This window comes from Peromyscus leucopus, chromosome 9 (genome assembly GCF_004664715.2).
Source record: "Peromyscus leucopus breed LL Stock chromosome 9, UCI_PerLeu_2.1, whole genome shotgun sequence".
NCBI classification, from domain to species: domain Eukaryota; kingdom Metazoa; phylum Chordata; class Mammalia; order Rodentia; family Cricetidae; genus Peromyscus; species Peromyscus leucopus.
The window spans coordinates 91,505,566-91,530,056 of record NC_051070.1 but is presented as its reverse complement, the minus strand read 5'-3'; the positions used below and the strand labels follow the sequence as shown (position 1 = coordinate 91,530,056).

At 42.0% G+C, this 24,491-nt stretch overlaps 1 protein-coding gene across 6 annotated transcripts in view; it reads right to left on the bottom strand.

Annotated features, from left to right (window-relative positions):
- Atxn7 (ataxin 7) overlaps positions 1–24,491 on the bottom strand; it is a 162,550-nt gene that overhangs the window by 31,973 nt on the left and 106,086 nt on the right. For all 6 annotated transcript variants that reach the window (XM_028894492.2, XM_028894489.2, XM_028894490.2 and 3 more), the window contains one exon: positions 16,634–16,738. In XM_028894492.2, the coding sequence (XP_028750325.1) occupies positions 16,634–16,738 (105 nt within the window). The remainder of the gene's footprint in view (positions 1–16,633; positions 16,739–24,491) is intronic.

Below are 24,491 nucleotides of genomic sequence, written 5' to 3'. Positions count from 1 at the left end.
TTTCCTTTAAGTGAAACTCACATTTCAAGACACTGCCAGAAAAGGCTAAACAGTGTGCATTTGGCATCAAGCAATATAAACTTTCATATAGTCTCTGAAAGCCTCATTCCAAGAACATTCCAACAACACTCTCCATTAAAGCAAAGACTTAATCATCAGCCTTATATGTGGTCATAGCATATAAAGTACATGTAAAACACAGATTCCTGCCAGGCATAACATGCAGCAATACATTTTATTGAAAGCTTGGTTTGGAATCTCTCTTTCATTCATAAGATGTCTTCACTGACTTATTCTAATCACTTATGTCCAGGTTGAAAATGCCACGTTACTAATGGTGCTCTTCCTCAACCCCAATTGTCAGACTCTACTTTCAACCTGCCAAAGGCCGCGAACAAAAACATCAATTGTATCATCTGTCCTTCCTTGCGATCGTGACCTCCTAAGGAACATCCAAGAAAAAGACCTGCAAAGAGGGGCACATCGAGACTTACATTCCCAGCAGTCCTCACTACACATCGACTCTGCACTACACCAGTGTTTCCCCTAAAGTTGTCATTAACATTCGAGTCATGCTTCACAACTTTCCTAACTCTCTACACTTGGTTTATTATCTACTGTGTTAAGTAAATGTAGTAACTGACTAGGGAATGACTGCTTCAGCACTGTTCTAAGCAATACCTATCAAGCAACGGCATAGGTTTAATGTAGGAGTCCATATTTATTTTAAGAATAAATCTCAGCATGGACTGACCACTCAGGAACATTTCTATTTAACAGTGTCACAGCACTTTACAGGTACCAGCTTTTCCTCTCATCTTTTTAGAAGCACTCCTCCCATGCACTTGACCAGCAAGCACAGCTCTATCTGCTCCAGCCACGGTTATCACAGGTTCATTTCGGTTCTTGAGCTGCTTTCTCTTTGATTCCGTTTCTTTAGGTTCTCCTGGCACATGACAAGATGCTCGAGAGAAAGTCTGACACAGTCTAATTGCTGAAAGGGAAGCCACTGGTGGGACTGTCTGTGGAACATTCAAATTCTAAGTTGGGGAATCCAGAGCTGATCTCTGGCATGCAGTGCATCAAAGGACAACTAGCCAGGGCTGGGGCTGGGAGGCACTTCACAGCATGTGTTTAGGTGGGTTACAAATGGCACTGGAAAACACTGGGAAAGAAAAATCTTTACCACAAAGCCCTTGGCATCATTTCCACTAGAGAGATTTAACTGAAAGGGATGATTTCAATACTGGCTGCCCTAACAAATTAGTCTCCAACTGCTACCTCTGCCAAAGCATTTTCCTGTCCTCTAACGTAGAGGTGCTTTTTAAATTAAAACGTAAGTGGCAAGTGCAGAAAAGAGAGTCATTTAAAGCACTTGGGCCACTTGAAACAACTTTTCACCAAAGGTCTATAATCAAATTATCAAGCTCCTCAAGTCAGTGCTTTATGACGGAAATAAAGGCCTCACTAAAGAATCCGGGCCTCTTGGCATTTCCACATCTCTGGGCAGGGCTCACACTGCAGCACACCATTCACACTGCCGCATGAAAGAGAACAGATCACAAAGGGCAGATTACAAGGGAGAATGACTCCACTGGTGGGGGAAGGGACAAGCGTGAACGGACTGTCAATAATGTTGCTAAGAAAGGAGCAGGAATATGGCAACCTCAAATAATCCTCCTGCCAGGAATGCTTCCCAGAGGACTGTCCTTTAGCTGTGCTCTCAAGTATGTGAGAAATATGAAAGCCTTATGGAACATCTAGGGGTAGTTCTCCTTTGCCTGATTAACTTGTAGCGTTCTGAAAGCATTTGTAAAATCACTTTTAAAAGGTACCCAATACATCACCAGAAATGACAGAGTACTGAATGTTATCAGCCCTCATCATTGTGACTAGGAGCAGCACCTCTTCTCCCTCAGGGCTGTCATGAGACACCATTTTGGAAGGAAAACTGAATGAACGCTCAAAGGCCAGCTGGGCTCCCCAGGGCATCCTATGTATAGTTCTGCAATCCGGCCACGGACTCAGACTTGTACTTGAGGGCTACTATCATCTCAGACACACTACAGAGAAAGGGCATGGTCGGAAAAAGCTGCTAGAGCTTAAACAAAACCCAACTGTTAAAATGTTTATGTCACCACTGTGATCTAGGTGTCACTATTTCTGATTGCATCCACTGTCAGTCCATGAATACCAAGCTGGCTGACACTTCTATTTTGCCAACAACAGTCATAGGGACTTCCCTCTCTTTGCTGTCCTCAGGAAACTAGGTATTATCCAAAGGATGTTGACAGAGTGCAGCCACCAATCACTGTGCCGGAAGTCGATATGACCTCACATCATCTCGGATATCCTATCACATTACTCCCTTGCAATGCTCCAGTTCTCAGGTATCAATATACGACAAGAAGAGGGAAAAGCAAAATACAAGAGGTGACACTCCAAAATCCATCCATCTCTAGGTACAACTATCTGTTGAGGGGAAATTTATCACCCTATAAATTCACCAGTTTGCCATTAAAATCTTAGCTGTCAGCTTATTATATAGGTATGATTGAAATACAAAAATAAAACTAAAGAAAATAATGAGCCAGAGGTAGTGATTCACACCTGTCATCCCTGTACTTGGGAAGCTGAGGCCAGAGAAGCGCCAAGTGGACTACAGCATTAACTTTAGGTTTACAAGTGACGAGAAAACATTCAAAACAACACAGCCAATTACAGACTTGATTTGTTGTCATTGCTTTTTAAAGGTGGAACTTTTGGGTAGAACCCCCAGCCAGTCTCATCTACCAGGTCAAGGAGGAGGCTCAACACCCAGAAGCAACAGACTCGGAGCAGCACCTGCTGAGTGCTGTGCTCAGTCTGTCTCAGAACCATAATTCTGCACCCTTATTATTTCATCTTATTCTGGACAGAGGACAGCAAACTTAACTAAAACAGGGCGACAGCAAACCTCAGTGAGGACGGTGGCTAGCAGGCCCCGCCTCCACACACCTGTCAGTCAGGAGTGAGGCAGGCAGGGTGCCTCTTTGTGGACAGTTTGTCCAACTCTCTTCTCTACAGAGAAAAGTGTCTGCTCTACCTGCAAGTGAAAAGCACCAGTGACCACAAAAACAAAACCAAAAACACCAACACTAAAGCTGGCAATTTTTAGAAAAATCATTTCACCAGTATTCTGATTAAAGATCTATTTCCATTTAAAATCCAAAAACTGGGGAGCTGTTTGTTTTAACCGGAACTGAAACCATCCAGTCAAGCACATTATCGAAGAAGGCATGAAATTTGAACCCAGTAAAAACTAAAGAACTTGGTTGTCATTTTACTCCGGCCCAAAGACAGAAGGAATGAGATAATTAGTTTAGTTCTGCTGGTGCTGCAACAATACAAAAAAAAAAAAAAAAAAAAAAAAAAAAAAAAAAAAAAAAATCAATAATTTGAGTAGAAAACCATAATGAAATACACACAATTTCAGCTGCTGAGTGACTTCCCAAGGTTATTTTGAAGTTGCTGTTCTTCACACAGTGTTCTATTTAAAATTTGACTGTGGATTTAAAGTATCGGACAAAACAACTTTCAAACACATTCTACAGGAAACACTGTGAGCTGTCATGAAACCTCACTCACCGCAAGATTAAAAAACAACAAAACAGTCAAAGGGTGTTACAAGGCCCTTCCATTTTTAGGGAGTACTCCACGCTTTCTCCCTGTTCTGAAATCCCAGAGCTGTTTGATGCAAACCTCAGCATTTTCTAAGAGTTAATAGCAAACTCAACTCCTGCCTGCATCTGAACTTTGGCCAGATCACTCAAATGACATTTCAGAATGGCTCCTGTGGACAGCTTGCAGCAGCTAATCCCTCTGGCTGAGATTAGCACTGACCCCCCCCCCCCCCCACACACACACACACAACCAGCACTGCAGAACTCCCTCCCTCCTGCACTCCAGCAGCCGAGCCCTCCCCTCCAGGCCTGTTAGCAGGACAGGACAAACCCAGAAGGAAAAGAGGCCTTCATAAACTCTTCCAGACTCAGCTGGGCTCTAGGCGAGTTAGCAAAGTCCTAACCTATCTTCCACAGGCTTATTCAAACCAGGCCCCAGGCCAAACCCAGCTTCTGAAAACTGCCAGGAAAAACTCACCCAGCGGAGCTCTCTGCTTCTGTGCAGAGGAAGGGCTCCTCCCAAGAGGCTTCTTGCTACCTTCCATTCAGAGCTGGCTCTGCTTCATTGCACACTTGTTACTGCAAGCCTGCATCATGATTTGAGTCGGCCCACCAACTCCAAATATGCTCCATGTTTGAGCTTATGTAACATTTGCTACTACTGTAAAAAGCACTTGAATTACAAAGGTCCTGGCAGATCAACAGAAAAACAGGGGGTGGAGTCTAATTTCATCTAATATGGTCATACAAAGCATGCCGGGCTGGTATAAATTAATTTCTCTATTATCAGTGGTTCTCAACTTTCCTAATGCTGTGACCCTTTAATATAGCTTAGCTCCTCATGTTGTGGTAACCCCAACTATAAAATTATTTTCGTTGCTTCATAACTGTAATTTTGCTATTGTTATGAATCATAATGTAAATTTCTGATGTGCAGGACATCAGTTATATGACCCACAGGTTGAGAACCACTCTTCTGTATTAAAGGACAGACAGTTTGTCAGAATTGAATAGGGAATTTAGAAATCTGCCTGCTACAATGTGAATTACCCCAGTTGTTTTCTAAATACCTGTAGATAAGCAATGCTACCGTAGGGTTTACTAAAATAAAAGTAGGACTGATTTAAAACCTGAGTCATTAGGGTATTTCTATAAACATTAGTAGCCTTTCTCCATGTTTTGTTTCTCTACACTAGCTACACTCACTAACGGTCAAGAATATTAAGCAAACTTTTTTAAAGCCAGCTTTTCCTTCCTGAATCAAGTAACAACAATCTGGACTTGTTTTTGATACATCTTTTCACAATCTGCCCAATATCATACATGCTTATTGTGTGGTTAAGCATCCAATCCCTGGAAAGCCAAAGGGGAGAGAACTTCTGCTCTCGATACAACTGCTCTCCGTGGCTCCTTGTCAGCAGGTGACGCTGGCATGGCTGTCCCCTACCTCAGCGCTGTGACCATCTCCACAAACTACCCCTTCCTGTCACCGACAAACCTCAAGTTCAACAGACCTGAGAAAAACTGCCAGCTGACATGAGTTTTAGGGAATAATGAATGGCTCAGACACTTGGTGGGTCAGAATGAACACTTTAAATGTGAGAAGGGAGGGAGGGGAGATGACAGGATCCCTGCATGAGTGAGTGAGTGAGTGAGTGAGTGAGTGAGTGAGTGAGTGTGTGTGTGTGTGTGTGTGTGTGTGTGTGTGTGAGAGAGAGAGAGAGAGAGAGAGAGAGAGAGAGAGAGAGAGAGAGAGAGAGAGAGAGAGACGTTACCGTGAGTACCAGAAATAAGTTCTCAATTAACACAAAAACAGAACTGACACACTGCTTTACATTTACAGCAAGCATTCAGATTCCAACGAGTTTGCAATTACAATTCCCATTCACTAGTGCATTGCTGGCAATCTACCCTCCATGTCTCACAGGTATAATCACAAACTCAAAACTACAGTAGCCCTAAAAACACTAGAGAAGAAGAGCAGGCTTTTAAGTACAAGATAAGGAAGGACACTACTCCTGAAATCCTTTAAAATTAACTAGCATAAGCAAAGATTTCAAGTGGGGGCATCTTGGTTCACACACTGTAGTCTCAGTTCTTGGGTGACTGAAGAAGTATCTCTGGGACTCTAGGGTAGCCTGGGCTACATAGCAAGTTTCAGGCAAAAGTGGACTACTAAGTGAGACCCTACTTAGTAATAATAGTTAACAGTGAAGGTTTCAGGCTAATCTGTTGGATTTCTTAAACTAGAAGAGAAGCAAATTCTATCATTTATGATCTAAATGCAACAGTTCTTAGTTTGGTCCACGGTGACTCACGTGCCCACCTCAGGGGACGGTGGAAGGGTCTCTGGGACAAGGGGCCTTTCTTAAGCTAAGCCACAGTTCCACTGCACCCGTGGGATCAGCCTCCAGTGCCCGTTTGTGCAAGTGTTTGACTATCTTGTTTTATTTCAATTTATTTTAAATTTTATTACCAAAAAATCACATACCCTAATTAATCAGACCCAGAGACTGCACAACTCAGCAAAATTCTATACAGTTACAGTGGCCACTTGTGACAGAAGCCACGGAGCTTCACACTGTGTTCCATACATTCACTACTGAATATATCCTATGCATTGCCACCAAAAACGAAAACTCCATGAGAGTCAGAATTAGAAAGACAACTGTCTTTCTATCCATCTTCATTTTAAGCAAGCATTCACTCTGCATTCCTAACATTTGGTCTTTCTGGCTCTTTTCTACTTGTTATACAATATCCACAGATACACTTGTTTACATATAAACACTTATTTATTAGACTGTAAGGGAGAACATATGGGCCTTTTTCTTTCTAAGATTCTAAGACCTCATTTAATATTCTAAGTTTAAAGTCTATCCATTTCCCAGCAAATTTTGTGATTTCATTTTTCTTCAGAGTTGAATAGTATTCCGTTTTATTTAAACACACCACATTTTCATTATCCACTCATCTGCGGATGGACGACTAGACTGGCTGCATCTCCTTGCCGTGGTGAATAAAGCAGCAGTAAACATGGAGATGCACTATACTATCTCTACACAGGGCATGAAGTTCTCTGTGTGCGCTCAGGAGTAAAATAGTGGGCTCATATGGTAGGGGATTTTGGTTTGTTTTGTTGTTGTTTTTAATTTGGAGAAATCTCCAAACTGACTTGTACAATGGCTATATTAATTTACACACTCACCAACAGTATATAAGGATTTCTTTCTCTCCAAATCTTTTTCAACATTTTTGTTATTTTTCAACATTATTGATGACAGCCATTCTGACTGGGGTGAAGTGGTATCTTCCGAGTAGTTTTAATCTGCATTTCCCTAATGGCTAGAAACAATGAACAATTTAAGAACCGTCACTGTCCACTTGTGTGTATTTCTTGTGTACTTTTTTAACATTCCCTTCTGTAAATAGGGACAGTGCTAGTAAGGAAAAATCCTGAAAACAGTAACTCTGTAAGTGCTCTGAGACTAACTCAGGGTACTGTGCACAGCCTGGGGAGGTCTCTATAGCCTGCCCACTGTCTGCTTTATTTTGAGACAGTCCTGCTAATGATGAGGCTGGCCCTGAAACCCGTGACCTCCTACTTCAGCCTATAGGGCAGCTGCGATGTAGGCATGTTCATGGATAAGAGGAATAATTTGAAATTGTTTTTTTTAACTATGTTAGAGAAAATATGAGTGATAGTGAAGGCCAAGAAAAATGTAATTTTGTACACTGAGAACGTATACATAAATACAAAAACTAAGAATAAAGATCAGATTTCAGATTAAACATTACTCAGTGCTCTGAAGAGAATCTTGTTTAAGCTGGTCCTGGCTTTATTTTTCTTGGAAAACATTATTATTTTGTTTAAATAATTTCCCAAGAGTATACACAAAGTTTTTTCTTTGTTTTTGTTTTGGTTGTGGCTTACTTTTTTCCTATGAAAATAATTAAGGAAACTTATTAAAAAGACAAAAATATCATTTTAATAAGAATAAATAACACCCTTACCTTACAGACCAAAAATCCTGTACCTGCCATAGTATGAATGATATACACATAACCATTTTACTGAGGCGAAGAGTCATGAGTGGCCCTGCTGGTGTGGAAGGGTGATCTGGAAGGCCCAGCAGCCAGAGGGCAGTGCTGGCTTGGGAAGAAGGCACCGAGACCAGCCAGAGAACTTCCAACTGTATGGCCTAGGGAGAGAGGATCCCGGCTTCACCGGCATCATGCCTCCTCCTCCTCCAGGTGGGGAGTAAACCAGTGCAGTACCAAGTACACAGCAGGCATCCAGTGAGTCTTATCTATTATTGATGACAACTGAGGGGAAAATACAGGGTGGACAGCATTTGAAGAGACAGAATTAGAGTAACATACAAGTCTGTACTACAGAAATTAGTCTATTCTTCACAAACCTGGACATTTCCTAAAAAGCACCCCTAAAAGCCAGAAGTGCCACCCTATGTTCTGCAGGGCACCAAACAAGCTGCTGGCAGTTATGAAATACTGTGTTCCGGTCACTGGTGTAGGCAGTTCTTCATCTTACAAGAACACAAGCCTCCACTAACTCCTCCGTCTCAGCAGGCCAGGCCGGTTATAATTGCCTTAATTGGCACTTAAAGCAGCTTTAACATTCCTTAGCTGCTGCCAAGGAGCACTTGAAAGGGGAAGAAAGTATTTTCAAACTTGGAAATACCAAGTAATTCATTCAGCCGCGAGCCTGAAAGACTGCTATCTTAGAACCAGGTTAGCTTCACCAGGAAATGCAGCCATGCCATCATGACGTGCTCATTAGGAGAGCTGGGAAATGAAGTTTATATGAGACAATTAACCTTGGGGGCCGATCCTACAGAGTAGCTTTGCTCTGGCTTACGTCTTCTGATCTTTCTGGGCTAAATCAATATTTCATGTATACAAGGCAGACACCATACATTACTCTCATGGCCTGATTCCCAAAGATGTGTGTGAACCATCATCTGATCCCTAAGCTTTGCTTATCAATTCATAGACAAACATGAACGCTATTAAAAGGCAATCAATTACACCAAATGCAAAGAGGGTGTGAGCCCAGAAAAGTGGTGATACATTTTCCTTGGTCTTCCATTAATCCGGCCGAGCACTCTATCCTTAAGAGACTACACATTCTGCAGGGGAGAATCTTGAACTGAGAGGACTTTCTTCCCTAAGGTAAAAGCCATACAGAATGAACAGAAATTTCTCACAGATGCCAGAAAAATTATTTTGGTTTGAGTATTTCAAAGTCACTCATTTGAAGTATCTCTCTGCCTTACGTGACTAAATATTGCCTAGACTTAAGAGGCATTCTACTACACTAGCAGGGAGAAAGTACATGGGCTGAGAAATTTTCTTCAATCTCAGAATACAATTAAACATGTGAGTGTGAGTGTGTGTAAGAAAAAGTAAGTAGAAACTCAGCCAATAAGTCCATCACCTCCTTCTAGTGGGATCAATATTCTCTGTGGCTAGTACAGTCCTAACAGCTCTCCATCTTTTCATAAAGCCATCGAGCAGCAGTTAGCGCTCGCTCCTCTCTCTCTCTCTCTCTCTCTCTCTCTCTCTCTCTCTCTCTCTCTCTCTCTCTCTCTCTCTCTCTCGTACACGTATGTGTGCATATTTCTTTTATGAGGCAGGGTTTCACTCTCTCTCAGGCAGCCCTTGAACTCATTACGTATCTTATCTTTCCCAGACCTCCAACGTGAAACAATCCTCCTGCTTCTGCATCATGGGTGCTGGGATTGTAGGTGTACACCATCACTCACGGTTGAGTATATATATTTAATACGCCCAGGAAAACATCTTTAAAGAAGGCTGTTTAACAATTTCTAGTATGAAAACTCATCCAGCTACGTAAACAAATGTCCACGACACTGACCTCACTTCCTTTCCCACATTGCTCCTACTCCGTCCACAAGGACACCTCTCTGCTCCAGCTACCACAATCCTAATCTAAATCGTTGTTCTCATCCATCTTTAAACCTAGCCATGCAAAACAACATACTAACTGGTTTCTCTGGTTCCCTCGGTGGCCCCCATGTCCACCAAAACTAGAGCTGACACTTTTCAACAGTCCTCTAGTGACAATGCATGAGCACCGTTCAATTGGATCGCTCCCATACCTTACAGGAACCACTGCATCAACTGACCTGGTCTCCCTTTTCCAAGTTCAATCCAGACCCCTTTCCTCTTGGTACACTGTTCTGTTTCCTCATGAGCCATTCTGCCAAGCCTACTTCCATCCTGAACCTTTTTTTTTTTTTTGAGCTGAGGATCAAACCCAGGGCCTTGTGCTTGGTAGGCAAGCACTCTACCACTGAGCTAAATCCCATCCCCCACCCCCCATCCTGTTGCTGTTTCCATTGCATCAAACCCTCTTCCTCTAGATCTCCAATGACTGGCTTTAACTCCTTACAGAAGCTGCCTCTCACTAGTAAAGGAGCCCAGCTACTCCTCCTCACATGATTCCCATGAAACACTCCTGCAAAAACTCTAGCTTTGCCTTGTTGTCCTCTTTATCTCTACATCCCCTAAACAAATACAGACTGCATGATATCAGTTACTCTTCTGCTAACAGCACATAGAAATCCCTGGCATTTAACTGGAACAAAACAAATATTTGTTAAACATAAATGTCATGGATGATTTAATATCTTCTAAAACAAATCCTAAAGACACAGATATTAATAGAAGCAGGTATGGATAGGAGGAAAAAAAAATCAATCCATTTTCTAACTAGAAATGAAAATGCTCCTTCAAAACATCAGTGTGGAGTTCTCTGATCACATAACAGAAAAAAAAAAAGACAAAATGATGTTATCTAGAACAAGAACATTCTTTTCTTTGATGCTACTGAACTTGTAAGTTTTAATTAGCACTATTTGGCTTGTGGTAAAGAAAAATGTGAATTTATTTTACAACATGTAATTAGGCTACAAAGAGCGTGGGAGGAACTGTCCTCTTTGACTGACTTCCACAGACATGAAGTAGAGCATAGAAGGTTCACCCTGATGCCACTCCTGCTAAGATGTATCTTTCTGCTTAGCACCTTGGCCCTCCCACTGCTGGGGAAAGACCTGGCACACGTTTCTTCTGCTCTGCAGTTGTAACAGTTTATCTATTAACTGTAGAAAGAAAGAAAGTAGTAAGTTCTCTCAAGAGCTACAGGGCCTTTTCTATAAAAAAGGGACCTTGGCTTTGGCTCACTGCCATGACTCTGGGTTAAATACATAGGCAGGCAATAGCCAGAAGAGAAGCGCAGTGACTGTTGAATCCAACAACTTTCAAGTACTAAAGGGTCTGTCTCTGATCTAACAGGTTTATAATGCTGATCCAGCTACTCTAAGCAAACTTAGAAAATTTACCTGGAGACTAAACATCTGTCGCTAATCACATAGTCCAGTACATGTAGAATTCATTTTATCTTCTTGGGTTTTTCTTTTAACTCTAACCATCCATATTACATGCAAAAATAAATAAATAAATAAATAAATAAATAAAAGGTAGCTTGGTGTATTTTATCTGTGCAAATGAAACTCAATTTAGGACTTTGAGCTATAAGCCAGGAATAAAACAGAAAATGGAATAATATATGCAAAAATGCTTTGGAAATCATCAAGTACTATTAAAAATAATCAGCAATCTGTGGAAATTAGATGTTTTAATTAATACCAATCTTAAAAAATATTAGTTATCAACAAAATTTCAAAGTAAAAAAAATACCATACTATCGTACCATAATTCATTGGCAAAATTTTTCCCACACTTAAAACATTTTTTTCCTCATTCAAAAAGTCACCAAAATATTCAAATAAAATAAAAACACCCTAAGTCAGTCATCATTTCTTGTGTCTAAGTCAATCAGATCAGAGGGCCTGTTCTAGATTCAATAGCAAACTCTCTCTGAAGCAAAGTAACCCAGTCACATGACAGCAAATGCTGGTCACAAACGCCTGTCCATTTTATCAACAATGAAACCAGGTCTAGTACAACAGATCAGGGAAAGAATCATTTAACTCTATATTAACATTCTTTGAAATCAATTAATTAGCACAATCACCAAGAGTGATTTCTCCTAAGTAAGTTACCCATACTCTGATGAAAATGACTTTTTTTTTTTTTTGGTTTTTCGAGACAGGGTTTCTCTGTGTAGCTTTGCGCCTTTCCTGGAGCTCACTTGGTAGCCCAGGCTGGCCTCGAACTCACAGAGATCCACCTGGCTCTGCCTCCCGAGTGCTGGGATTAAAGGCGTGCGCCACCAACGCCCGGCTGAAAATGACATTTTGTTGAATGTAATTTATGCTGGCACCCACAAAATACAGATCACCCAATTCATGAAGTGCAAGATTCATCATCAAGAGGAAGGAGCTGTAAGGTGATAGCAGTGCTCATATCAATGCTGACAGTTTGTGGCTGTCATTTGTGAGCAGAGGTCTGACACAGGCTTGAGTTTCACACTAAGGCCTGACCAATGGATTCACATGCCACTTACAGTATGAGCAAGAGATGGATGACAAAGGTATTGGCATGTGAGCCTTCTGCATAGCAACAACAGAGTCCAGCATTCTGCTTCCCAAGTCTGTTATTTCCCAGGGGTAAACTCCTAAATCAAAGGAAATAAAATCCAATAGCTTAAGCTGGTGTTTCCCAAAACATGGACTATACTTCACTCCTAACATTATTAATATTAAATCATAAGTAAAGCAAACACACTTTCCAAACCTCTTCTAATTCTGTGGCTAAACCACACACGGTAGTATGTGCATAACTGTTTTACTCCGAGCCATTCAGGTCTCAGGTTCAGAGCCAACACTGGCAGACCATCAACGAAGACTAAATATTCTTTACCTTACACTGTCATCCTTTATGATAAACAACACTAGCCTTTTCCATGTTTCCCTTAGAGTTTTCTTTGTAAGTGATTTATACAAATAAAAACTGATTTAAAGAAAAGAAGTAGGTGAAATCAAGTCAGTAAATAAGTCAAATTTCATCGGCTAGAGTCTGATTAATATTGGGAATGACTGGCTTAGTCACAAGTTACTACCATGCCCTAGAAAATCAAGTGGATCCAAAGGGTTAATGAGTGGATCAGCCTAACCAATCTAATGCAAAATGCTCCAAAGGCTGACATTTGATCAGGGTTTCAATTAATTATAGAGATTCTAAATATGGTACCTGTCCAGGATGAATCAGTATCTCTCATCTATTTCTCTTACATAAGATCACTCCTATGTCTGTATAAAAAGTCATAGTGTGTGTTGGGGAGGGCGAGTCAAGGTTCTCTTCCTAAACAAAAATGGTGAACAGAAGAGCACAGGGCAGTGGGGCCTCCCCAGGGACTCTGTGCAATCGCAGGCCGGCGACAAGTCCTCTCTAGCTATACTCCATTGCCACCTGTGCAGATCCAGAGACAAGTGATGTGGCAAGACCACAGTTATCCAGTAACACATGGTCAGCAAACCCATCACTAACTCACTAAGATTCCCATTTCAAAAGAATGGCACGTTCGGCTTTAGAGAAAGTTACCATCTTAGTCCTCATTCATGTTTACAGTTTCAGCAGCAATTAATGTGATGCTACCAGCCATGACACAAAGACCTCAAACAGGTTTTTAAAAACAGGGCCTCCTTTCTCGGCAGCACTGCTGGTGTCAACAAGTCAGTAGGTGTGCACCAGTCCCTGTGCTAGACCCCTGAGCACTGTAACATTCCAAGAGTGAATAGTGTCTGTGAAAGCAGGGAGCATTGGCCAACATGCGAATCTCAAGCAGCCAAGGGAGCTCTGCACTGCCAGTTCCTGGGGTCTGCTCCTGGAGATCCCAATGTGGTAAGTCTGAAGTGGGTTTTGGAAAGTGGTCTAGTCAGAACGCTCTCTTGATTCAGATGCAGAACAGGTGCTTTGAATCCACTTACTCAAATTATATCTTTAAAATCTGATATTAACCATAAGAAACATCCTGTACTTAAAAATACTGAGTAACTAATTGAAGATAAACATGAAGAATGCTGGAGTATTTCAAAACATCACAGCAATATCAAGAAAACATATATTACTATTAGTATACAGTTTCAAGAAAGAAAACAGGTTATACTGCGAGAGCCTGGGAACACTACAGTGACACCAGCCGTCACCGTCACTAGTCAAGTATTTCCTCCAAATGCAACTTGCTGGCAAAAAACATGTGGCCACTTCTCTAAGCAACAATGTGCTGCCCACCAATCTCCTCAACACCCATATCACCGATGTAAGTAACTTACAAGTGGCACCATGGCATCCTTTCCTGTCCTGGCATCAGCTGTTTTCACTGAACTACCTGTAGGATTTCGCAGCAACTGCCTGCTTGTTCCTACAAGTCATAGGTCAATACCAGCAACACATGAATTCACAGAAAATTACTAACACGTTTTTGTCAAAAGATACACTCACTCCATAGGCAGGTATGAGATTTTCTAAGACAAGCTCTGACTCCCAATGCTGAAATCTCCAGGAATCCAAAGCACTCAACACAGTCAAGTAAGTAAGTAAGATTCATCACACCTGCAAGTGAGAATCGCTGGGAGATCACAGGAATGCTCATGCCGAAGCTGCCTTCCCACAGCCAGGGCAAAGTCAGATTCTTTTAATGACTTCCTTGACCACACAATGATGTGAAAACAATACACCTTCAGTAGAAGCTGTAGTTTGAATTGTGAATTCTGACCATTTTCCAGGCCTGATCCTGAGTGACAGCAATAGCCTATAGCTCCCAGCCAGCCACAATCTCAAGGGAAAAGTTTCTCTTGGCTACAAAATCGCTTACCTAGGTTTGTTCGAAGGATTAAAATGCATCTCCAACACCCAGTATTTTCAACTTACAGTGGCTTACTAGTATGTAGTCCCACCATTAGTTAAGAGCATCAGTACTGTAATAAATGATTGGCTACTTGGCAAGATTCTGATTTTGAAAAAATTTTGTATTTACCAACTATAGAAAGAGAATGCAAGAATAGTCCTCCTGGAATTTCATCAAAAAGGAAAGGGAGAAGGGAGGAGGTAAGACTGGTTTGCAAAAATAGTTTACCTTCCACAAGTCCCACACACACAAGAAGTGACAGGGCAGCGCCAAGAGTGGTTCTCCTTGGCCCTAGGGCCCTGGGAACCCCCATCCAGGGAACACGATGGCGGCCCTCCTCTACTTCACAATGCCTGGTGCCTGCCCCTGCTGCCTCATCTGCCTTCCTAACTCCACCAACACTCCGCCACTGCTGACTCAGAGAAAGGCCTCCAGGACACTCCTCCTCTGCCAGGACCTCTCTTCTCCTAACCTGTAATATTTCCCTGGCCACTAGAGGGACCTCAGCCTCCCGCTCAGGATCTTCGTTGTCACTCTGCACTCGAGATTGACAGAGACAAAGGCAGACATGGGAAGATTAAATCTGTGCATAATATTGGCATTAAAATAATGGCTTTAAAAATACTTATATGTTGCTTCCTTGGTGCTCTGACAGTTCCCTACACTAAGCCTGCATCCCTAGACAGGAAACACACTAGGTAAAGTAGTCCTAGAAGATGACCGAGAATCCAAGAATTTTAAGCCTAAAAAAGTCCTGCAGGAAACAGCATGTTTACAGTTTCCCTAGTGCTTCCTTCTAATCCAGTCTACCCATCAGTTCCCAGAAGCATCACTAAGTCAGATTCTGGTTCTGAGGATCTGCAACAGGTCTCCACTAACACATAGAAAAGGCCTGCGAGTTGCTCCCAGCCTACTTTTGTACAGGGCTCATCCACAAATGGGTACAGCAGTTCTGGCCAATGAGAACTGTCTAGCACATTCCAGACAGCCTGGATGTTCTTGGCGCAGAGCTTCCTCATGTCACTCTGAAACCAGCCTGGACCCACCAAATATGGTTGTTCAGTACATAAGCTGTGCGGCTGCCTGTGGGTGCCTTGTTAGTCTCATCCAAACACTTCCAGTTTCAGGGGCTTAAAGGCCATTACAAACTACATTTCCAAAACAGGCTTATAGAGCAAGTTTAAAAACGGAAAATATTAAACCTATAGACAGACAGCAAAGGATTTTCCTTTTCACATCCTCATGTGAAGGCTATTTTCTCTAAGAAGACTCTCAGTCCTTCACTATACTGGCTGGCAATGTGTTCTGCCTTATTCTTAGGCCCCGGGCTGTTTTAGCTCTAGACTAGACACAGACCTTCTTGTGTCTGGAGCTGGACCTCTGTCCACTCTGCTGACCCCACCCCTGCCCTTGGACCTGTGGTGTACTAAGCACTGCTGGTGGCACTCTGCAGTCCCAGCAGGAGCCTGAGGTTGCCACTACTTTCTGGACTGTAAAAAGCAAACTAAGGCTGGGTCATTTGCTCAAGGCAAAGAAAGAACCTGTTGTTCTCACACGTTTAAACTGAAGTCCAATCTAGTCCAGGCTTCAAAGGCCTACGTCCAAATATTGGGCACCTGGCTGGCTTTCTTTTCCAATGTCAGTCTTCTGTGTGGTAGTGCACACCTTTAATCCCAGCAATTGGGAGGCAGAGGTAGGCAGATCTCTATGAGTTCAAGGCCAGCCTGGTCTACAAAGCGAGTTCCAGGACAGCCAGGGATACAAAGATCCTTGTCTTAAAACACCAAAAAGCAAACTAACCACCAACCAAATGAACAAAAACACCTACTAAATTCACAACCAAGGACTCAAGAAAGAAACCTTTAACAATATTGGTGTAAAGTTTCAAGATACTTTCTCCTCAGATTTCAGGAAAAGCCAGAAAATGTAGATCAGAAAATAAAAATAGAAAATTCAGAAATCACCCAACACGATAGCTTTCAGCTCTTTCTATGAATTGGAATGCCTATTTCCTGTGAGGAAAGATGCAGATATTCTCCCCATACAATCACTGGCCTTCAGTCACGCATGCGGCTTTACCTTTCCCTCCTGATGATTTTCATGATGCAGCACTTACCATAATGAGATTGAAATGCCTGCGGTTTGACAACTTGGTTGCAGTCATTACACACCACCAAGTAGAAATCATCATGTGCCGGACAGAGACCAAATATTGGCATATCTGCAACAAAGAAACAGCCATCACTCACTTATCTGTTAGGCCTGTAAACACTAGGAGGAACACTAGTTTCCAAAGGCAATGCCTCATTACAGTAAAGAGTACATGGACCATTTAGGAGCCTATCACAAATGAGAAAGAAATCAAACCAGGCTAAGGCCTTTACAAAGGGCTGAAATATGATGCACCAAAAGTTATTTCAAGGTGTAAATAGAGCTATTAAAAGGTACACAATGAATACATTAACACAATAAAATGATTAAAGGTGAACTCTACCATGATTGAGGAACAATTTGCAAGAATATGAAATGTGATTAGTAATTCACAAAACTATAGTAAGGTTTTTATTTGCTTAAATATGTACTCTGTTCCAGTCAGCTGATCCCAAGTCCTATGGAGCAAATAAGAAAGGTGCAGAGATACCACCAGAGAGTGAAACTATCCTTTTCTCCACCGTGCCATATGAAGAAAAATTTTTTACTTCTTTTTAGGGACCAATAACATCTTACATCCTGATTCCACCAGACTGACTTGGGTACAAACACATTAATTTGATTTTTCAGAACAGGGCAGACAAGTTTTATTTTGTTTTTAAACAACAGTGAAAACCAAACTATGTGCATATACATGAAAATGCAAAGTAATTTCATTTCCTGTAAATATGGCTAAATATAAAAAGCTTTAACCGTTAGATATTGTTAATAACAATCTACGAATCTGCTCAAAGTTTAGATCCAGAATCTAAACTTTTTTTTTATTATTTTATTTTACAATACTATTCAGTTCTACATAATAGCCACAGATTCCCTTGTTTTCTCCCTTCCTGTCCCCCTCCCCTTCCCCCCAGCCCACCCCCCATTGTCACCTCCTCCAGATCAAGGTCTCCCCTGAGGACTGGGATCAACCTGATAGACTCAGTCCAGGCAGGTCCAGTCCCCTCCTCCCAGATTGAGCCAAGTGTCCCTGCATAAGTCCCAGGTTTCAAACATGGGACTAACTCATGCAACGAGCCCAGGACCTGGTACTACTGCCTAGATGCCTCCCAAACAGATCAAGTCAATCGACTGTCTTACCTATTCAGAGGGCCTGATCCAGTTGGGGGCCCCTCAGCCTTTGGTTCATAGTTCATGTGTTTCCATTTGTTTGGCTATTTGTCCCTGTGCTTTATCTAACCTTGGTTTCAACAATTCTTGATCATATAAACCCCCCTCTTTCTCACTAATTAGACTCCCAGCGCTCCACCCGGGGCCTAGCCCTGGATGTCTGCATCCAGATTCCTCAGTCCTTGGATGGGGTTTCTGGCCCAACTATTAGGGTGTTTGGCCATCCCATCACCAGAGTAGGTCAGTCCCGGCTGTCTCTCTACCATTGCCTTGTTTCGTTTTTTGAGACAGGGTTTCTCCATGTAGTTTTGGTGCCTGTCCTGTATCTAGCTCTGTAGACCAGGCTAGCCTGGAACTCAAAGAGATTCACCTGGCTCTGCCTCCTGAGTGCTGGGATTAAAGGCATGCTCCACTGCCACCCGGCTAAACTTTTAAAATACTTCAAAATTACCAATTATAAGCAAGTATTTCAATGAGTGGATAAATAGCACATTTTAACTTGGCAAATATTTTAGCAGATCAAAATAAAGAAGGCAGGAAAGAACGAAGTCTGGGGATGTAGCTCAGTGGTAGAATGCTTGCCTAGCCTGAGCAAGGCCACACAAAATAAGTAACTAGTAAAAGAGTAAGTGGGAAGCTAAACAGCCTCTTTTTTCATTCCTATAGATTTAATTTCACTTTCCGTGCATAATGAATGGTATTGGCATGAAAAGAAAAAGCAGTAAGAGATGTCAGAAAATGATGTCTAAGATACCAAACTGGTGATCTAGTCTTCACAAGTGGTCATCACTAACACTTTCCTGACAGTGTCTATTATACTGAATTGCACGTAACAGCCATCAATCTGAAATGAACTGAGGACATCATGCTTCTGGGATGCAGGCACCATCACTGAGTAGTTTGTCCTGATTTCTCATTTTATCTGGACAGCTACTTACACAGGTTCCACTATGTCACTACTCCAGAAAGAGGAGACTGAGTCAGGCAGTGGTGAACACTTCATCTAAAGCCAATAGCAGGGAAGCAATACTAATACATACATTGGTTGGAACTTGGTCTCTTAAGACCAGAGAATGATTCCTAGGCATTCTAGATTCTAACAACAACCTGGAGTGTCAGAGCCAAACACCTTTGATTATACAAACTGAGTAGATAATGTAAGGAACTTGTAGCACACTGTTATTTCCATGACTAACCTTAAATAAATGAAAAGTAAGAACTAAACAAGGTACTATTTTCTTTAAAAGCATGCTTACTTTAGGGTAAACATAGTATATATTCGAGTAGGGTAAAGTTATAGTCCATGGAATTATGTACATATAATATGCTATTTTTCTTTTTCAAGACAGGGTTTTTCTGTGTAACAGCCCTGGCTATTCTAGAACTCACTTTGTAGTCCAGGCTGGCCTCAAACTCACAGAAATCTACCTGCCTCTATCTCTTGAATGATGGGATTAAATGTGTGTGCCACCATGCCCAGTTATAATATACTACTTTTCTAAGGCTATTGTTTGACATAGAAGTTGCATTACATCCCTGTGATAAGTATCCTAATAGGGATACTAATGAGAAAAATTCCAATTACTAGAGTGGCATGAATTTCATGTTCTGTGTTACAAAGTATAAAATGTCTTTAAATATCAAATTAATAGTTTAATTAATGAAAACAAGCCAGTTAACCTTATTTAATAAACAAAAGTTAAACAGCATTTAAGAATGGTTGCAACTTCCTTTTAGCCTGTGATGAGCTGGTCTGTCGTTTCTTCCTGTGCTCAGTGATAGGCAACGTTCTGTGATACACATTCGTCAGGTAAGCACAGCAGCAGGAAATGATGGAACCCTGCACTCAGGAGGCTGAAGCAGTGGATGAGTGTGAAGCCAGCTTGGAACATAATAGTGCTACACAGCAAAGTGCTGTCTCAACAACCCAAATCAAATGCGTTTATATACACATTCAGACACTTCTGGTGGCTAACTCTCTACCCCTTTAAAACAAAGGCAATTTGAAAAACTAGGGCAGAGTGTAGTACAGTGGTAGAGTGCCTGCCTAAAATGCATGATGCTCTGAGAACAATACCCAGGGCTAGGAGAAGGAAGGAAGGAAGGAAGGAAGGAAGGAAGGAAGGAAGGAAGGAAGGAAGGAAGGAAGGAAGGAAGAACTAAAGAGAGAAAATGTATAGATCCTTGCAAGTAACAGTGACTGATAGTGCCACAGGACCTTTATGGAGAACACAGTGTCGTTGTCTTTAACCTGGTTTCCATCACCCTTTCAAAACCAGCGAAATGGAGAGGAGTTATTCTGTAAGGAATCTATATTTATGCTAAAATTTCAATTTCCTCAAAAATGTAAGATCACTTGAGATTTAAAACGACAATATGAGAGCCATAATCATAGTTGACTTTTAGTGACTGACACTATTTGCTATGACCTGTGCCAAGCACTTTTTTATAAGGCTTATCACATTTTTTTCCTTCTCTTTTGTTCAGAGCCTATTTTATTATAACCTTTATTAATTGTATATATTAAGATTCACTCTACTGTTTCCACACAGGCATCAATCATGTCCATCCACTTTTCGACTCTCACTCTCACCTCCCACTGCCCTATTCCATTTACATTGGAAAAGAATCCTACAATAGAATACTCTTTTGACTTCAGGAGAAATGAACCTGTCTAGCACCACCCAGTGAAAAAGCATGGCAGCAGGTCTGAGGCTTGCACGCTGTAAGTGCCTCCTTAGCCACCAGTCACACCGTGTCTGGCTGGGCAGCATGTGCATACGTACACTGGCACAGTGGAGACCATGTGAAACGCTGAGTCCCACTACAGACCACCCTGGGAAACCCAGTTCCTATTCCAAAATCTAAACAACTTTAGTTTTAATTTTGTAAATTATTTGCTTTTAGATAGTCATATCTGGATATAAGCTAGAGAACACAAAATAATTTAAATAAAATGTCTTTGGGGTAGGTTCTATAACCATTTTCTATACTAAGACATTCCAGAGTCCTTAGCAACAGGAACAGAGTGTAGAATGTTGTGGCAACCAAAAGAAACGAAGTGATTTATGAGAGAGGCAGTATGTATGTATATATACATACACATATTTAAATATACAAATATGTAATATAAACACAAATATATATTATGTAATAATATATATTTAAATAATACATATATTTAAAGCATAAACTTCACAATCAACCCACCTACAAATTAACATATGGGTTCTGTCAAAAAGGAGAAGTTTGACTTACAGCAGAAAAAATTATTTAACAAAAATGAAGTTTCTACTGACTTAAAGTTTACAAAATACACTTTGGACATCATACATTAATTCATCAACTGGGTACTTAAAATAATGAAAAGCTTTGAAATTGTACTTGAGTTCATGAATATGAACTAATTTAAAATGAATAAATGCAGTTCTGGTAAGCCCTAAATTTTCCTCAAGATTTAGGTTAAATAAACGAGGACTGGCCCAGCACCTATATCTAGACTATCACTTACTTTGGGGACCCTTCCACTGTCTCCGTGAGAACGAAGGCCATGTCAGAGGCTAGCCCTCTAGTTGTAGAGAATGTACAGAGTTAGCTCTGGTGTTGGTACGTGGGAACGAAGGCCGTGTCAGAGGCTAGCCCTCCGGCTGTAGAGAATGTACTGAGTTAGCTCTGGTGTTGTCACCTTCACTTTGAGAACTTTGACAACAGAAATTCAGGTGTTGTAAGAAACCATTTAATCTTTTCAGGATCCTGAGTATCTCCCTTCTCACACACAACCCAAACTTCTATACATCAATGGCTCCCATCTTCAGCCCAGACTACTCCCAAGCTCTGTCTAAATCAGTGGTTCTCAACCTTCCTAATGCTGTGACACTTTAATATAGTTCTTCATGTTGTGGTGACCCCAACCATAAAATTATTTCATTGCTACTTCATAACTGTAATTTTCTACTGTTATGAACCATAATGTAAATATCTGATATGCGACCTCTGTGAAGGGGTCATTCAACCTCCACCCCCCACTCCCCGCTCCAAAAGGTCGTGACCAACAGGTCTAGATTCTGTTTCCACCATGTACCAGATGCTATCCTCTAGCTACATACATCTCACACAAAACAATCAGGTACAAGAGAACCCATTGTTGACTCAGCCCTAGTTTTGTTTCCAATTATCTCCCCAATTCTGGGTAAATACTATTTATTCTTCAATGGCTGAAATTTAAAACTTAGGTGCTAAGTCTCAGCATGTGTGAGGACCTCGGTTCAACACCCAGTAGGTCAACAACAGCAATGACAAACCCCAGGTACCTACCATCTTTGAATTTTCCCACCTAGGCTACCTGTAGATTCCTGATCCATTCTAAAACCTTGTCATGGCTCTCCAAGGCCACTGGTGCAGGGCTACTGCAGCACCATTCCCTGCCTGTCTGGACTCTGAAGAAGTCTCCCAAGTAGCTACCAGAATGCCCTTTAAAAGCTTCCATTAGGTCACAGTGGCATTTACAAATCAAAGTCTGAGCCCTTATTAGCTCCTGAGGTGTGCTTAGGTGCCCTTTTCCCATTCTTCCTCTGTCTCCCCCACCCCCAATCCCTTACCCTCCTGCTTGGTTCCCCCTGCTTCAGGCACACTGACATCCTGTCCAGGGCTGGTGCTGCACTTGCTCCTTATGAATGCCTGGCAGTTTCTCACACATCAAGTCTCAGCTTCAGTGTCACGTCTTCAAAGGGCGACTCCCCCTTTCCAATAATCTACTCTATGACTGGGACTTCAGCAACGTGCCTAAGAGTGTGGGCTGCTATCACTCTGAATCTTGGTTTCCTAAAGACAGATGTGACTGTGGGCAATTTCTCTAACTTCCTTGAAGATCTTCGCTCGTCGAGAACTGATGACCACTGTGTCTTTTACACTGAATACCCACAAGGGAGACACATAAAGAGAGTGAACAGCAACACTTGAAGGACACCTGGCCCCTGAAGTGCTCACTCAGTGTTTTCCCTGTCTGTGGTAGAGTCCCGCACTACTGTTGAAGTGGTCAGGAAACTAAAGCACAAGCTAGGAGATGACAGACCCAGGATTTGAACTCAGGCCTACTAGTCTCACAACTCCAGTACTCTTGCACAATCACCCCTCAACATGTAACCAGCCATCTACCGTACATCTTTTAGTCTTCTCTAGAAGACACAATTTAGCTGTTTTTCCTCTGTCCTGGTAACATGTTTAACAAGAGCTATGAATACTTTAGCAATCTGAATAGCAGCTGTTCTCAAGTGACGCCATCTTAAGCTATGAGGTTCCAATTATGCCTTTATGTTATTTAGCATCTGGTGTGAGTAAACATTCAGGTTTGGTAGTCCTCTTTGAACACACAATCCCACCATCTAAAAGCAGTTTCTAATTTTCAAATCTGCATACAGGAAATCCTCTTTGCCAGTTTTCCGGTGTAGTGATACCTAAGGGCAACTCTGAAGTCCAACTATTCGGATTAAAATCTCCAGCTTCTCTACTGGAAACAGAGAACAGTTAAAGCACTTAACCTCTGTAAACCTGTAAATTGCAGCTACTCAGAAGGCTGAGGCAGGAGGATCACAAGTTTGAGATCAACTGGGCAGCACAGGGAGACTTCCACCACAAAAACCCAGGTTTATTTAACCCCCATGAACCTCAGTGTCCTTGACATAAAACAGACTTCAAAGGATCTGAATTTCATCTTACTGTGAGGATTAAACAGAGTAATCTGTGGAGATCACTGAGGGCTGAGCTCGAAAACCACTAGAAACAGCACATCCCAGCTCTCAGGACACTGACACATACCAAAGAGCAATGGCTATTTACAACATGAGCTGACCCTAGAGGGTTCCAGAGATCCCATTCCGGACCACACACATGCCCTAGAGGCCATTCGGGGACACCAGGGGAGATCTGTGGAGGCTCCTCTACACTGCAATTCAGGGAGACTCTAAGCCTTTCAGCAGGGCAGCCACATTCTAGAGAAGGTAGCTCAAGCATGAGTGTGCATCAGCTAGGGGAGGAGGGAGGGTGGTCACCAAGAAGACAGAGGCAGATGAAAGAATGCAGAGCCAGCTCCTCAGCTCTCTCCTTTCTCCATGCAGCTACTTCAGATGCACAGCCTGGTAACAGGAACGGGAAGACTAGAGTGTATTATAACAACTGAACACTGAGGGCTAAGACACAACCTCTACAGCCACGTTAGATGTGGTCAGATCCTAGCCCTACGACTTTCCTAGCCTATACCTAACAGAACCCACCTCAGTCATGAGAAGACATGAGAATAAAACACTCAGGACACTGCCTGCCACACAGTAAGTGCTACAGAAGATTGGAACGTTTTTTCATCTTCCTCATGGCTGTCCTTTGGTCTTTGAGCTAAGCGGTTATGCTGACCTGGGCCCATTCTTCTCCCCAGGAACAGGAATGAGATTCTAAAATCATAAATAGCACTTGGCCCAATTAAACCTCCTACTGGATCGCTAATGCAGTCATTATGAAAACTAGGGCTCGGAAAGCCTTATAATGCCTGCAGCCTTGGCTGGCACACCTACCTCTCCCTTTGGCATTGTGGTGTTCTGAGGTTCCCAGAACCACTTCAGGGCCTGCCTTCGCTAATGTGGTTTCCTCCACGTGGAACGCTT